Source organism: Rhipicephalus sanguineus, chromosome 1 (genome assembly GCF_013339695.2).
Source record: "Rhipicephalus sanguineus isolate Rsan-2018 chromosome 1, BIME_Rsan_1.4, whole genome shotgun sequence".
In the NCBI taxonomy this organism is placed as follows: Eukaryota; Metazoa; Arthropoda; class Arachnida; order Ixodida; family Ixodidae; genus Rhipicephalus; species Rhipicephalus sanguineus.
In genome coordinates this window covers 233,131,150-233,145,706 of record NC_051176.1, presented here as the reverse complement: position 1 = coordinate 233,145,706, position 14,557 = coordinate 233,131,150, and the positions used below count along the sequence as shown (strand labels likewise).

Genomic DNA, 14,557 nt, shown 5'->3' with positions numbered 1-14,557 from the left:
GTGTCGCATGTAAAAGAAATGTATCGAACTCATGTGCACTCTGTTAACACGCAGCAGGCTTTTCCAGAACACATCTGCAGATGGAAGGGGCACAATGGGCATTTATGAATGCTACACACTAGGCTACACACACGTATCAATAGCACACACAAACTCCTGACTCTGCTGCACATTAGGGTGCATGCCCGCATCGACCATGCCAAAGGCGCCATTTGAACGTAGAAGTATACACGTGCGGCGGCTTGACTAGTTTGACGACGCATCACATTTGACGCGCTGACTCTTCCACGGGTCCTGCTGTTACGTCCACGTAAATCATGTGGAAGGTGCCATTTGAATGGGGCATATTGGCTAGTTTGACAAATTATAGTTGATGCACTGACTCTGTAGTGCCGCTCTCACACCCACATCAATCAACATGAAGGCGCCATTTGAACGTAGCAACGTCCACATGTGGCGGCTTGGCTAGTTTGACAACGCATTGCATTTGACGCACTGACTCTTCCGCGGTGCCACTCTCACGCCCACATCAATCATGCTGAAGGCGCCATTTGAACATGACGCCTTGGCTAGTTTAACAACACATTGCATTTGAAGCACTGACTCTTCCGTGGTGCCACTCTCATGCCCATGTCAACCGTGCTGATGATGGCACATTCTTGCATAGATAAGCCACGTTCATCTTCGCCATGAACATAAAATAACTCGCCCACATTGCCATTCTTATTCAGTGCATTTCTAGTACACAGGGCCTTTCCGTTTTGTTCAATCCTTCTTTACAAGGCCCTGCAATTTTTGTGTTGTGGATCACAGTGTCTGTGTGCCCCGCCACGGTGGTCTAGTGGTTATGGCGCTCGATTGCTGACCCGAAGGTCGCGGGATCAAATCCCGGCCGTGGCGGCTGCATTTTCGATGGAGGCGAAAATGTCTGAGGCCCGTGTACCTAGATTTAGGTGCACGTTAAAGAACCCCAGGTGGTCGAAATTTCCGGAGCCCTCCACTACGGCGTCTCTCATAATCATATGGTGGTTTTGGGACGTTAAACCCCAGATATTATTATTATTATTACAGTGTCTGTGTGTTGGGCACATGTGTTGGCATGGCACATTTGGCAAGGAACGTGTCCAGCACATGTTCAAAGTCAGCACTCGTGGTTGTCATTCTTTTGCTTCCTCGGTCCTCTCTTACCTGTATTTCCGCACGTGAGTACCTCGCGCTGTTAATCTTCACCATTAATGTACTTCTCAAGACACTCTCAGGTGAAAAAGATGCTAACTGACCAGCATTTAGCGTAGTGTTATTGCTGTGTATGTTTGCAGGTGTCTTACTCGTGCTTCTTCTCTCTAATTTTGTGTGTGTGCAAGTGTAAAAGGAAGGAAGAGGAAGGATTATTATTATTATTATTATTATTATTATTATTATTATTATTATTATTATTATTATTATTATTATTAGGGAGTTTTAGCTTGAACGTATACTTCTTTACGTTACCGTTACCGGATTACGTTTACCGTTTTACCGGAACTCGAGTTTTACTAAAGTTTTTTAGCTGCTCAAACGTAAACCTTTACGTACGTACGTAAACCTTTACGTTTGCGCAAACCACTAAATGGTGATGATAACTGCCATTAAACTACATTTAATTTAGATAATATTGAATTACGCTGTGCCAAAATCATGAGAGGTTTTTAGCGTGTGCAGTATCCCGGTATAAGTGAAGGGGTGTAGCAATACCGGGTTACCGGGCAATGGTGTTGACATCTTGTGGCGCTTCGTTCAACCACATTCATGAACACGTTTGTTTTCGCTTAGTGTTCTTGAGGGGAAAAAATGATTAAAAGGGCATTCATAATTATGCCGCTGCAAGGCATTTACATTAGAAGTAGAATGCCCGATGTTTCTGCAGTAACAATTTTGTGCTTGCCTGGTACACCTTGGCCCTGCTAGATGGCGCCACCTATCCAACCTGTCAGCATCTTTAGGCCTCTCACGTTTGCAGATTCGGTATTCTAGGTCACTCTAGCCTCGGTAATCCGGCTTAAACAAGGTGATTGTAAGTGACGCTTGCACTTCGGCTTATTTTGACTCGGCGGCTGGAGTGTCCGCGAAGCGGATATCGCGAGTAGCCACGAACGAAGGTGGATTTGTGAGATAGGGCCGTGAACGTAAAGCCTATCCGGCAAGTAGTTTACGTTCCGCAAAAGTTTACGTTCCGTAAAGGTTCGCGCATGCGCAGATTCTATCCGGTATCCGGTAACACGGTAACGTAAAGAAGTATACGTTCAAGCTAAAACTCTCTATTATTATTATTATTATTATTATTATTATTATTATTATTATTATAGAGAAAAAGTGCAGCCTGCTCTTGGACTTTCTGGCGTTTAATTCCCTACTGCAACATAACTCAGTCGTCAATTCCAGTGGCAACGTCTTAGACCTGTGTGTGTCAAACGATCAACCCCTTGAAGTTTCCCGCTCCGACATCTCTCGTGTACGTCCGGACAAATTCCACCCACCACTTAACGTAAGATTATCCGCATCAGCCGAAACAACGAGCTTCAGCAGTTACGTAAACAAATCTCCGAGATTTGCCTTCAAGCGAGGTGATTACACGGGCCTCTATCATCACTTGTCTACCGTTGAGTGGTCACAGGTTACTGACAAACCAAATGTTGATGAGCAGGTTAATCGGTTTACGGAGCTTGTACTGAGCAGCATGCGTAATTTTATTCCCCAATATACACCTAAACAACGTAAATATCCCCACTGGTTCTCATCTGAACTTATCAGTGCACTGAAGCATAAAGATCACGCACACAGGAAATCTAAATGTTCTCCATCCAGCGAGTGGAAGGAAGAGTTCAGCTTCCTTCGAACTCTCTCTAAACGCCTATATAAACGGGATCATAGTTCGTATATTGAATTCTTAGAAAAAAGCGCCGCTGACAGGCCGGCTGAGTTTTGGAAGTATGTACGTAAACGGTCCAGCAAAAGCGGAGAGTCCTTCAGACTACTGGACTCAAATGGTGTAGAAGTGCATGCCGTCGCTGACTGTTTTGCCACGCATTTCTCATCCGTTTATAAGGCCTCAGACTCTAGCACTGATGTCAGACAACAGCCCAAGGCGGTTAGCTCATCCAGTGCTTTGTCGCTGGATGAAAATCTTATCTGCGAATGCATTAAGCGCTTAAAACCATCCTTATCATGTGGGCCAGATGGCATCCCCTCCGCCATACTAAAAGCTTATGGTAGTATATTTGTCCCAGTACTAACTACGATATTTAATAACTGCCTGGACACTTCCACATTTCCAAGCATGTGGAAAACTGCTCGTGTTTTTCCAGTATTTAAGTCGGGCTCTAAAACAGATGCTTCTAATTATCGCCCGATTTCTCTACTATGTGCCACATCAAAGATCTTCGAGCTGGCTCTTCACGACATATTGTCTTTTAGTGTGAAAAACTCATTGATTCCTAATCAACATGGTTTTCTCGCTGGCCGCTCAACTACCACAAATCTTGCTAGTTTCATGACGCAGATCTCCACACCTATTTCTCAGAGAGGACAGGTTGACGTAATTTACTGTGACCTGAGCAAGGCTTTTGACGTAGTCAGCCACACGCTGATTATGGTTAAACTTGCGCACTTTGATGTTGACTTGTCCGTTGCAGTGATTCCACTCCTGCGCCAACTGCGCCAAAGTGCGCCAAATTGTATTTACTGCGCCATCCTGATAATATCGACGAAAATTGCGCCAAACTGCGCCAAAGTCTCGGGTTTGGGGGCGTCTATCACCGGCAATCGCACGGCCGGCGCGTCAGGACATGTGCAGTTTGATCTTGGGGCTGCCAAAGTCGCAACCATGGACCAAGAATTATTCCGCTGAATAAATAGCGCTCGCGCGTGCGTCCCGAGTAAGCCACGATGCCATGCACGGTGCCGACGCACCTTCTGTTCTGCAAGTTGGCTCGACAGCAAAACGCGCTCTCCGCACAGGCTCGTGACGTCTAGGCCTATCGGTAGCGAGAAAGTGCGACGGCGATTCATCGGCGGACGTCGTCTGTTCTAGAAACGCTGCTGATAGCTCGTTTCAAGCGTCGTACGGCACGTAAGGAAAGCAATGTTCAGTTATAACTACATGTGTGCTGCTAAAATGTCTGTCAATTCTGTTTCCGGACATCGCGGAATGAAATCTGGGATCGCTAGCAGTAGATATATGGGACAATATCGAATTTTCCTTGCTTCGCGTTTATGGAAAAGCACGCGAACGGTGGAAACGCGTTCACACTTTTTCTCAGATATACTTCATCCATGGATCTTTATTCGCAAGAGCTTTTTCGTAATTGCTTATACCAGCACGTCCGAGTTTGTAATCACTCTGCGGTAAATACCCCCTAAAAGGCCCTGCCCTTTCGAGCTCACGTGCTAGGGTTCCAATTCGAATTTTGTGCTTGCTTTTTAAAAATGTCGTCTCATTAATAAAAGCATATCTCCTGGTCGGAGCAGCCGCAAGTGCGCTGCTGTCAGTAGCGGGCCCGTCGCTGACGGCCCACACTGAAGCGGCTACCCCATGTTACAGGTCCGCCCCTCCCTTTCGAGGGTGAATAGCTCACGGTTAAAAAACTCAGTTTCGCTTAAGGGCGAAGCAATGACTGCGATACCAACAAATTGTATTGTTAAACGAAGTAAGGCTAGCAGCTAACTATTTTGGATCCGATCTCGCGTAACTCAACAAAACACTGGTTTAAGGGAATATGACCGCTCCAGGAACCGAAGCATTTTCTTGCTTTGAGTTCTCTAAACACGAAGTAAGCGTTGAGAGCACAGCAAGTTTACGAGCCGTCTCCTCATGCCTCGAGATAGCGCGCGCGCAAGCGACAGCGCCCTTCGAACGATGCGGTCCCCCCCCCCCCCCTCCGCTCCCCTGGCGTCCTTTCATGCTCCTTACGAAAGACGGGTGGGACGTTTCCTTTCTGTTTGATGAGCAATCGACTGCAGGCCCGCACACGGGAAGATGTTATCTCATGCGCTGTCCGTGCGACGGAGACAAACGGCCGGCTAGTTTAATCTCCGCTTCAGCCGCGTTCGTCGCCAGCGCTCGCGAGCTTTTACCTGCGGCTAGAATGCGCGTGGTGATGTTATTAATTTGGTCTTTATACAGAAAATTACGGCAATAGCGACGGCAAAAATCCGCGGCGAGTGTCCATATAATTGTTATCACAATAAATATTTTAAAAAAGTTGAGGAGCCATTTCACTCTGTGAAGTGGATGATAAGCGAAGCTGTTTCGCGCATGGCAAAGAGGTGACATGGTGGAGGACAGTTTGGTATGTAAGGCCAGATTGTTAACGTTTAATACGCAATATTAATGCGAAAGCCTCAGATGCTTTATCAAACACGAAAATTGACCGTCGGCGGCGTAAATCGATTGATGCAAAAAATAATCATCATATGATGCCGTCATCATCACGTCGTAGATCGTCAAAACTTGTGACGTCATCATGGCGTCATATATCGTGATGTCACGTGATGACGCCATCACATGACATCGTCGCTTTACAATGCTTCCGTAATCGGTGCGCCGATCATGGAGCTAGCGCAAAACCAGGTGAGGTGCAGAAAGCATGCAGAGAAGGAGGGGGAGGATTAGAGCACTGCACGGGCCCGGGCCGGCCCGAAAGCCCGGGCCCGGCCCGCGGGCCGGTCCGGGCCGTCCGAAGCGTTTTCCGGCGGGCCCGGGCTGGGCTCGGGCTCGAAAGTGCGGGCCCGGGCCGGGCCCGGGCTTGAAGCCGCGGGCCGGGGCCGGGCCCGGGCTTTCGGGCCGGCCCGGGCCCGTGCAGTGCTCTAATCCTCCCCCTCCTTCTCTGCATGCTTTCTGCACCTCACCTGGTGCAGGTGAGGAGCCCGGGCTTGAAGCCGCGGGCCGGGGCCGGGCCCGGGCTTGAAGCCGCGGGCCGGGCCGGACTCGGACCCGCTCATTAAAAGGCGTAAGTCGGGCCTTCGAGCACACGCGAATGTTATGCATTCCATGGTCTAAGGTATACTGTGCCAAGCTGAAGTGACACGACTATATATATATATATATATATATATATATATATATATATATATATATATATATATATATATATATATATATATATATATATATTAACAGCACTAACAATGGGCCAGATCACGGTTGTTCCCATGGGAGGCATAAAGATATCGGTCTTTTATTCGAGGCTGACACGTACGATACACTTCATTTATATTCCTTGGTATTACGTGCCAAAACCACGATATGATTACGAGGCACGCCGTAGTGGCACCGGATCAATTTCGACCAACTCGAGTTCTCTAACGTGCACCTAAAGATAAGCATATACACGGGTGTTCTTTCATTTCGCCCCCATCAAATTGCCGCGGGAATCGCACCCGCGTCCTTGGACTTAACAGCGGAACAGCTTAACCGCTGAGCTACCACCGCAGGCAAAGCAACATTTCGATGCATGTACACACCGGATTTTCCGTCCGATCGCCCGCTACAAAGCGCACGGCATTATTAATAATCATCATCAACAACTAATATCCTCTAGCGGGCCCGAGTCGGGCCTGGTCATGAACAAGCGCGCCCTGGATTAGTTTAGTAATGAAAGCCCGGGCCCGGGCCGGGCTCGGGCTGGGTACGGTCAAGTACGCCCGGGCCCGGGCACGGGCTGGGTTCGGTCATGTACGCCCGGGCCCGGGCCCGCGCTTGGAACCACGGGCCCGGGCTGGGCTCGGGCTTCATAAAGCGAGCCCGGGCCGGGCCCGGGCCGTAAAATACGGCCCGTGCAGTGCTCTAGGGAGGATCAACCTGTCAATCGAGAAGAAAAATAATCAGGCTTTCGCCTTGGAGTTTTCTTAGGGGAATGCATTAGGGATAGTTTGGCTCTTTGGCATTGAGGCACTGCTGTACATAACGGTGTTTGTCTAGAATGTCTGCTGATAACCACATAGATGCATTTAGAGTTATTTCATAAAGTGCAATTTTATTGATCTGGTATTCTGTTTATTTGCTAGTGTCGAAAATAATCGCCGAAGAGGTTAATCCAGAACACTCAACTGCATGAGCCTTTATTTTTCATTAGCGAGTGAAATATGGAGTACTCCTGAGATGATTTTTTCCATGAGATTTGCAATGAATCGAAATATTTCTAGCCTTCATAAGAGCCCCATAGTAATATTCCGGTGCTTGAATGTGATTGCAATATGCTTCTGTAGTGCACTCAGGCCAGGATGTAAAATTCGCTGCTCCAGTGTGCTCCGAGATGCAAAATTATCTGCTCCAAAGTGTTCCAAGATGAAAATTTTGCTGCTCCAATGTGCTCCAAAACGGAAATTTTGCTGCTCCGAAAATTGCTCCAAATCAGAAGTCCTCGGTAGCATCACTGCAGTTGTGAATCTCCTGCAGAGCTATCTGCTCAATAGATATTGTTATGTTGCCGTAAATGGCCAAACGTCTTCTTTGTATAAAGTGACTAGTGGGGTCCCTCAAGGGTTGGTATTAGGCCCACTCCTATTTTTAATTTACGTTAATGATGTTTCTTTTGCCATTCGTAATTCTTCTTTCCTCTTGTATGCCGATGACATCAAGATTTTTAAGGAAATTCATTCAGTTAACGACTGTCGCTTGCTGCAGTCAGACTTGCGCTCTTTTTCCGAATGGTGTGACGGTAATAACCTTTCTCTGAATACCTCGAAGACAAAATTCACGTCTATCACTTGCAAAACATCTAGCGTGTCATTTCAATACTCTGTCAATTCTGTGCCGTTATGCAAGGTTTATGAAATCAGTGATCTTGGTGTTGTTGTTGACAGCGCGTTAAACTTTTCTTCTCACATTAAGCGTGCTGCTATGCGGGGCCTTCATTCTCTCAGATGTGTTTGTAGAATATCTCGAGAATTCAGGTCTCCCATGGCCCTACACAAATTGTACACGGCAATATGTCTTCCGCAACTTGAGTATGCGTCCGTGATATGGAATGGCATTGCTCAATCCAGCGGTAACACCATTGAACGAGTCCAGAAAAAATTCCTCAGCATATATAACCATCGCTTTGCTAAAAATGACTCTGGATCTCGTTCAAGTACTGCTGAATTATTATCACTGCCATCACTTCACTGCCGACGAAATCGCTCTGATCTCTTATTTCTTTACAAGCTAGTCCACGGTATCATATCCTGCCCTGTACTTCTCAATTGTGTAAATTTTCGAATTCCGCGTAAGTTAACCAGAGAGAACAGACCGTTTCATGTACCCGCCTGCTTCTTCCAACACTCTACCGTTCACAGAATACAAAGTCTCTATAATGTTAATTTTCTTGATCTTGACGTTTTTCATAGCCCACAGTCATTGTTTTTATCCGAGCTTTGCACTGTTTTGACATAGTGTGGCACAATGTACAAAGTCTTCCCTTCTCAGTCTTTCCACATAGTTGTATATATGCAATCTAATTTTTTATGCCCCGTCAATATTTCTCGTGTTGTCTTATTTTACTCCTCCCCTTTTGTGTTCATTTCTCTTTGTCTACGTGTTTTTGCTCTTTTTATTTCTGAAAACTGTCTGTATTGTATTGTTTATTTTTATTGGTTTTTTTTGCGTGCGCCAGCACAAAGACCCTACGGTTGTTCCTGGGCACGTTAAATAAATCATTGATTGATTGATTGATTGATTGATTGATTGATTGATTGATTGATTGATTGATTGATTGATTGATTGATTGATTGATTGATTATTATTATGTTTTGAATGACATTACTAAGAGTTTAATTGGTGTGTCTTCGCAGCTTCTGAAGGAGCACCATGGAAACGAGCAGCGGTATACGGCAAAGATTCGTCAGATGGGTCCTTGGTGTCAGCAGCCACCTCCACTGCGGCCAGCAGGGCTGCGTTTTTTGCAGGCTCCTCATTAAGATCGTCAGGCATGGCCACTTCGTCCCTGGCCAAGGAGAAGGCAGAAGGAGATTCGGAGGGTACATCTTCAGCTCCACCAGCGGACGACATTGTCGACGTCTGATAGGATGCTGGTCAAGTCACATCTGTTTCCCTTTATGTGTGTGCATGTGCGTGTGTGTCACTAATGTGTGTCTCCTGCCTAATAAGGTTGATTGGTTTGAAAGAGTTGAAAGGGTGCATGTACAGTACTTGGGTGTGTTTCATGGAGCTGGTGAGTTACTTCGTGTATTCTTTTTACCATGCTGTTGCAATAACTATTAAATCAGACTCTCTTTACCTGTGGAACAGTGTGACAAAAGTTTTATTATTTTTTACATTGAATGTAGGAGTACTCCTCTTACAGTAGTCATATTTTTGTCAGTGTGAAAGAAAATGTTTGAGGATAGAGCTGCCACTTAATGAAAATACTTAAACCCGTCATCGCATAGAAATAGCTTGTGAAAAGCTGTATATATGACCAGAATTCTCTTATGCAGCATTCGGTACACTGTTGTGTGGAAATCTGCTCATGTAGAACCAAGAAAAATATGTTAGCTTTGTGTATATGAGTGTATGTATGTGTGTGTGCATATGCATGAGTGAATGTGTTATGGGTCCTGGGGCCAGTGCCTCTGCTCAACATGACACAAAGTCATGACTGTAGAACACCAGTGATTTTATTCATCTTTCTCTCGCTCTCTCTCTTGTAGGTGGTTGCAAACTTGTGTAGGAGGTTTGTAGCCATGGTTAAGGACATAGTGATTTTAGTATAGAGGTGTTGAGGAACTCTTCTTGCCATTGAGAAATCACCTGTGTTGCACCAGTTGAACATTGCTATTAAGCTTACAAGCTTTGAGCAGATGTGCGAGTGAAGTGGGTACCATTATGTAACATTAGGCTTTTTACTGTGTGTTGGCGTGTGTTAAACTGGATTTTTTTTTCATGTTTATGTATTTACTGTAGTGAAATTTTGTGGCCCATAATTGTTAGCCTGCCCAATTTTTATGCTGGTGTAAGCTGTTTGTGTTTGACAAAAATAAGCATATTGCAGTAATGTTGGGTGTACATTATGTGCATTCCTGGTATCAAGTGACGTGGTTTGGGTACTGGTTTAGTTTGATAGTGTTATAAGGCTGTTGGTTGCAAGTTTTCTCTTCTTTTTTAAGACATCTAAGTAGCCTAAGGAATAAGTGAAAATGTGCATAGTCGAATTTCAGTTTAAGGAAATTTTCTGTCTTGTAAAGTTCGTCATTTCCTGATACTCTTCTTGAGAAAACAAAATCATAGCTTTCTAAGTTTATGAAAGTAATTGTTAGATTGCATTTTTTTATTAAGCCTTTGCACTTAACATGCGGCAAGTACTGCTGTGCCTCCTGCAGTCTGGCAGCAACATTGAATGTGTTCCATTCTTGCTGATGAGCACACTCTGGAACACACGAGCAGTATGGCTATGAGTGTCTTTTTCTGGGTGCTTATTTCCTGACCTATTGTTTAACCACGTTTACAAAATGCAACCAGAGTTTATTGATAAACTTGTAAATGACACATGGGGGACATATTGATTCCGTGTTTGATAGGGGCTGTGCTCTCATCGTCATCTTTCATTTCTGGCATGGCTAGACAAAAATAGCTTTCAGCTCAATATTTGCCTGGCAATAAATGTAGTTCCAGGCTATGCTGGCTTCAGACAATTTTGCCTTCTTTCTTTCTTTTTCTTCCTTTCTTTTTCTTTTTCTTTTCTTTCTTTCTTTCTTTCTTTCTTTCTTTCTTTCTTTCCCCATTGAGTATGCTCTTAATCAGACTTCCCCATGCTACCTCTTTGCACACAAGTAGCATTGTTGACAGCCACAGGATGGCCGACACAAAAATTCATAAAGCTCAATCTTGAAACAGCCAGCATCACTTGTATGCTCTGTGGAGTTGCTGTTAACATGTGGATTGTTCTTTCTACAGGCACTGCAGGAGGATGACCCTTAGCTATACAAGTAATCAAATAGTTTTGTCTGCAGCACAAATATAGCTATAGTTCTCATATAAGGAACTCAGAATAAGTCAGTTCCATGCCTAAGGCACTTTGTTTCCATAAAGATGCCATTTTGAGACACATCGAGCAGTAGCTAAGACGTTACTGTGCACATCATCTTGTATCAGGATGGGCCATGTTACCATGACCTGCAGGGTGGCATGCTGTTTGCTTTGTTGAAAATATGCTCTCAGCCTGATTTAAAATACCTTGCGGTACTGTGAATAATTTTCACTGTGAGAATTCACTATTTTGTCTCCACTCTACTAGTTTATGTGGCTAAACAGATATAGTTTTAACACTTGAATTATGTAATCGCCATATTTTATGCTTAAATCTCTCTGTCTGCATCTTTTCATTTATATAGTTACACTTTTGCGTATCTGAACCACAGTGTATTGAAGAATTTTTTCATTTCTTTTTACAAAGTTCTTGGCTACAAGCATGACTTCGTTAAATCTGTCTTTAACTGCACAAAGGAAAAGCCACCTTATCTATATACCCAAGTTTGCCATGCAAGGAAGTGCTTCAGAGATTACAGTGGCTCTCACCAAGTGATCTCAGGGGAGGAGAGCGAGGGAGTGTAATGGATAGGGTGTTGTCTAACCAAAGACAACTCTACATAGTAAGGACAAATTTTAGCTTGTCCACATCTACTATTCCGGTGCAAATATCGGGACTGGATAAGTGGAGTTTGATGGGTGTTTGCAAGCCTGCATCTTTTTGTCCTCTCTCAAGTTTCACCACCAGCTCACTTTTTTTTCTTTGCTCTGCATGTTTAGAGTTCATGTGCTGTTATTTGAGGGATTGTAAATATGCTTTTGCTGCTTGAGGACCCTTGAAGTTAGCTAAGCTATTTCTTGCAGTCCTTGGGTGTGAAAACAAAGTGCAATAGGGCATTTACTGAAACACTCAGTATAAGACAACTTGCCTTTCCTTTCTCTTGTACTAATTTAGGCGTAAATTCTTAAGTCGTAGTTTGTTAGCACGAGTACTCTAAGTGTTATTTCCACTAGTATTTAAAGCAATCTTGCATAGTTCTGTGTATATATACAGCTTACCTGCCAATGTCACAACTGCACTGAACACATTCCTGTAGTATGCCTTAAATGGGGCACACCAAGGACTCTACATGGGCAGCATAGGTGGTATGGCATGGAAATCGTGTCCACATCTGCTTGTATCCAGCATTGTGACTGTGTGTACAAGTGCATGCAAGCATTTGTGTGAGTGTGTGTCTATGTGCATACATGTGTGCAGCATGCTTATTTGCCAAGGAACCTAATATGTTTTGGCACTTTTTATTGTCACATTTCTTGTGCTTTTACTCGGCAGTCGTTACTACTCACTCTGTACCTTGATCATATTTTTGTCTGCTACGTGTGAACAATATTGAATGCCTGTTGTACGCTTGTAGCGTCTTTTGCGCAAGTAGTCAGCAGCCTTCTTTTGTGTATGTGCATGTGTGTGTATTTTCTTGGAGGCATTACTATGATGTGTGTGCTTTCTGTCTATGCCTTTGTACATTTATTATTTGTCAAAGCCTTTCCACTGCTTAACCCTCACTACTTAAACATTATACCATGCACAGGAGGATTGCTAGTAAAGCATGTTTTTTTATAGTCAATTCTGCTAAATAACCAAAATAATTTACGTCGTTATGTTCTTGTCCTTACTCAGCTTCCATGATAAAGGGCAGGTTTACATAGCTGGTGTGTATGGGTTTGTTTCTTTTTCTTGTGCACATTTCTTTTTACATGCCTCAAATGTGGGTGACAATTTTATCAGTGCAGGAGGACTGTACTGAGGGTCTATATTTAACTTCAGGCTTAAAAGTCTTTTTCTACTTTTATTTTCTACTTACTTTTATTTTGTACTTTTCTGGGTGCTTAACATTTCAGTGCATCAAGAAGTCTTTGTGTATTAGCTTCTATGGGGCTGCCAACAACCCCTTCCATTTTTCAGAATGGAAGGGTTTGTGCATAGCTCTGGCTTTGTTGTTGTTTCAGAAAAAACAAAAAAACATTATCACAGTTTTACTTCTATTGATTTGTACTGTTGTTGGGTTGATTTAATCTGTTGGCCACTTTTGGTTGTGGATGCTTACGTGATGTGTACATTGTATTAGAATGCAAAAGCAGTTATTTGAGCAGGCTGCAAACTCTTCCATGATAGTCGGCGTTGGTATGTGTCAACTGCTGTCGTATTAACCCTCTTCTGTGCATTACATTCCCAGCCGTGTTGTGATAGCTCTTGTGATTATCTTTGAAGCTTAACTGTTTGAATCAAAGCAGTGCTTTCTGTTTTACATTGCTGCTTTCAGTTGTGATTGAAACTTGCTGCCTGCAGTTTTTTTTCTGAGCTTATGGATATGGTGATAGGGCACAATTCTTTTTCTTTTTTTTAATCAGAAAAATGGGAATGGCTGTGTTCCAAGCCAGATAATTTTCTTATATGTATCTATATGTTCCATGATGTTATTCAGTATCTCATGAAGCATTCTGCTGCATACCATATAAGGATTGTTTTCTGTTGTAGTTATATGCTGCAGCAATGCAAGTTCCAGGTTGCTATCCCCTCCTCCTCTTTCTTCTTTCTATTTGGTGCTAGATATTATGAAACATGGAGCTTGTAGGTTTATTCCAGTGTTCTCTCTACAGCATAAGTGCTAGAGTGTGAACTCTTTATTATGTTTCCCTGCATGTGCTTGAGAGTGTGTACACAATCATCGCTTATGATTTTGGATTGGAGTAGCTGTTTCATGCCCATCCAAGGTAGCAGTGGTCTCATTTACCCATGTTTTCACTACATCAGCAGAGAAAAATGTTTTTGAATCATATGAAGTGGTAAAAATGCTTCCTGAAGTGCTCTGGAGTGCTAGATTTTGCTGTGTTCTTATTGGTGCTTTTTACGTAGACACTTCCAAACTTGGTGGGAGGAAATGTCTTTCACTGTATTGCAAAGCTTATGCAATTTTGTATGTCTACCTTTTATATTCATACAGACTCTCTGTAAAATATGGACAGACTATAGTATGTTTCCAGAGGACCTCGTTCCCAGTAACTCTCTTCCGCTCCTTATTATTGTTTGATGCCCATGAAACTTTGGTTCGGTTCTTTGGTTGTATGTTAAGAAACCTTTTCCAGCCCGAGTGTTATGTATAATGAAATAAAACAGGAAAAAGAATGTTTACCGATGTTTTGTTCACTGGTTATTTTTCTCTGGGCCTTAAGTCACTCTCACACAGCTTACATGTGGATTGCATTTGGTGCCATAAAGCAGCAGACTCTAAAATGCAGATAATCGTCATCCAAGACCTCTAGTACATGCTAAAAGCTGGAGATATGCAGTACTATTAAAGGGACACTGAAGAGAAAAATGATTTTTCTTTGTTAGTTAATTACAATTTCACAATACCAAAAACACCAGTCTTACCGCAAGAAGATCCTTGGTAAGCGAGAAAATGCACGAAAAGAAAATGTGGATAGCGACGCCACCTTCGATTTCCCACACCAAACACCGTGATGTCATGTATTTTTACGGCGTCTACTAGGTCATACGTAGCTCCTAGTCAG

General features: G+C 43.6%; 1 protein-coding gene across 5 annotated transcripts in view; it reads left to right on the top strand.

Moving 5' to 3' along the window:
* Positions 1–14,178, top strand: part of LOC119374584 (F-actin-uncapping protein LRRC16A) — a 127,994-nt gene extending 113,816 nt beyond the window's left edge. For all 5 annotated transcript variants that reach the window (XM_037644777.2, XM_037644750.2, XM_037644773.2 and 2 more), the window contains one exon: positions 8,812–14,178. In XM_037644777.2, coding sequence (XP_037500705.1) covers positions 8,812–9,041 — 230 coding nt within the window. In that variant the 3' untranslated portion in view covers positions 9,042–14,178. The remainder of the gene's footprint in view (positions 1–8,811) is intronic.
* Positions 14,179–14,557: the final 379 nt, after the last annotated feature.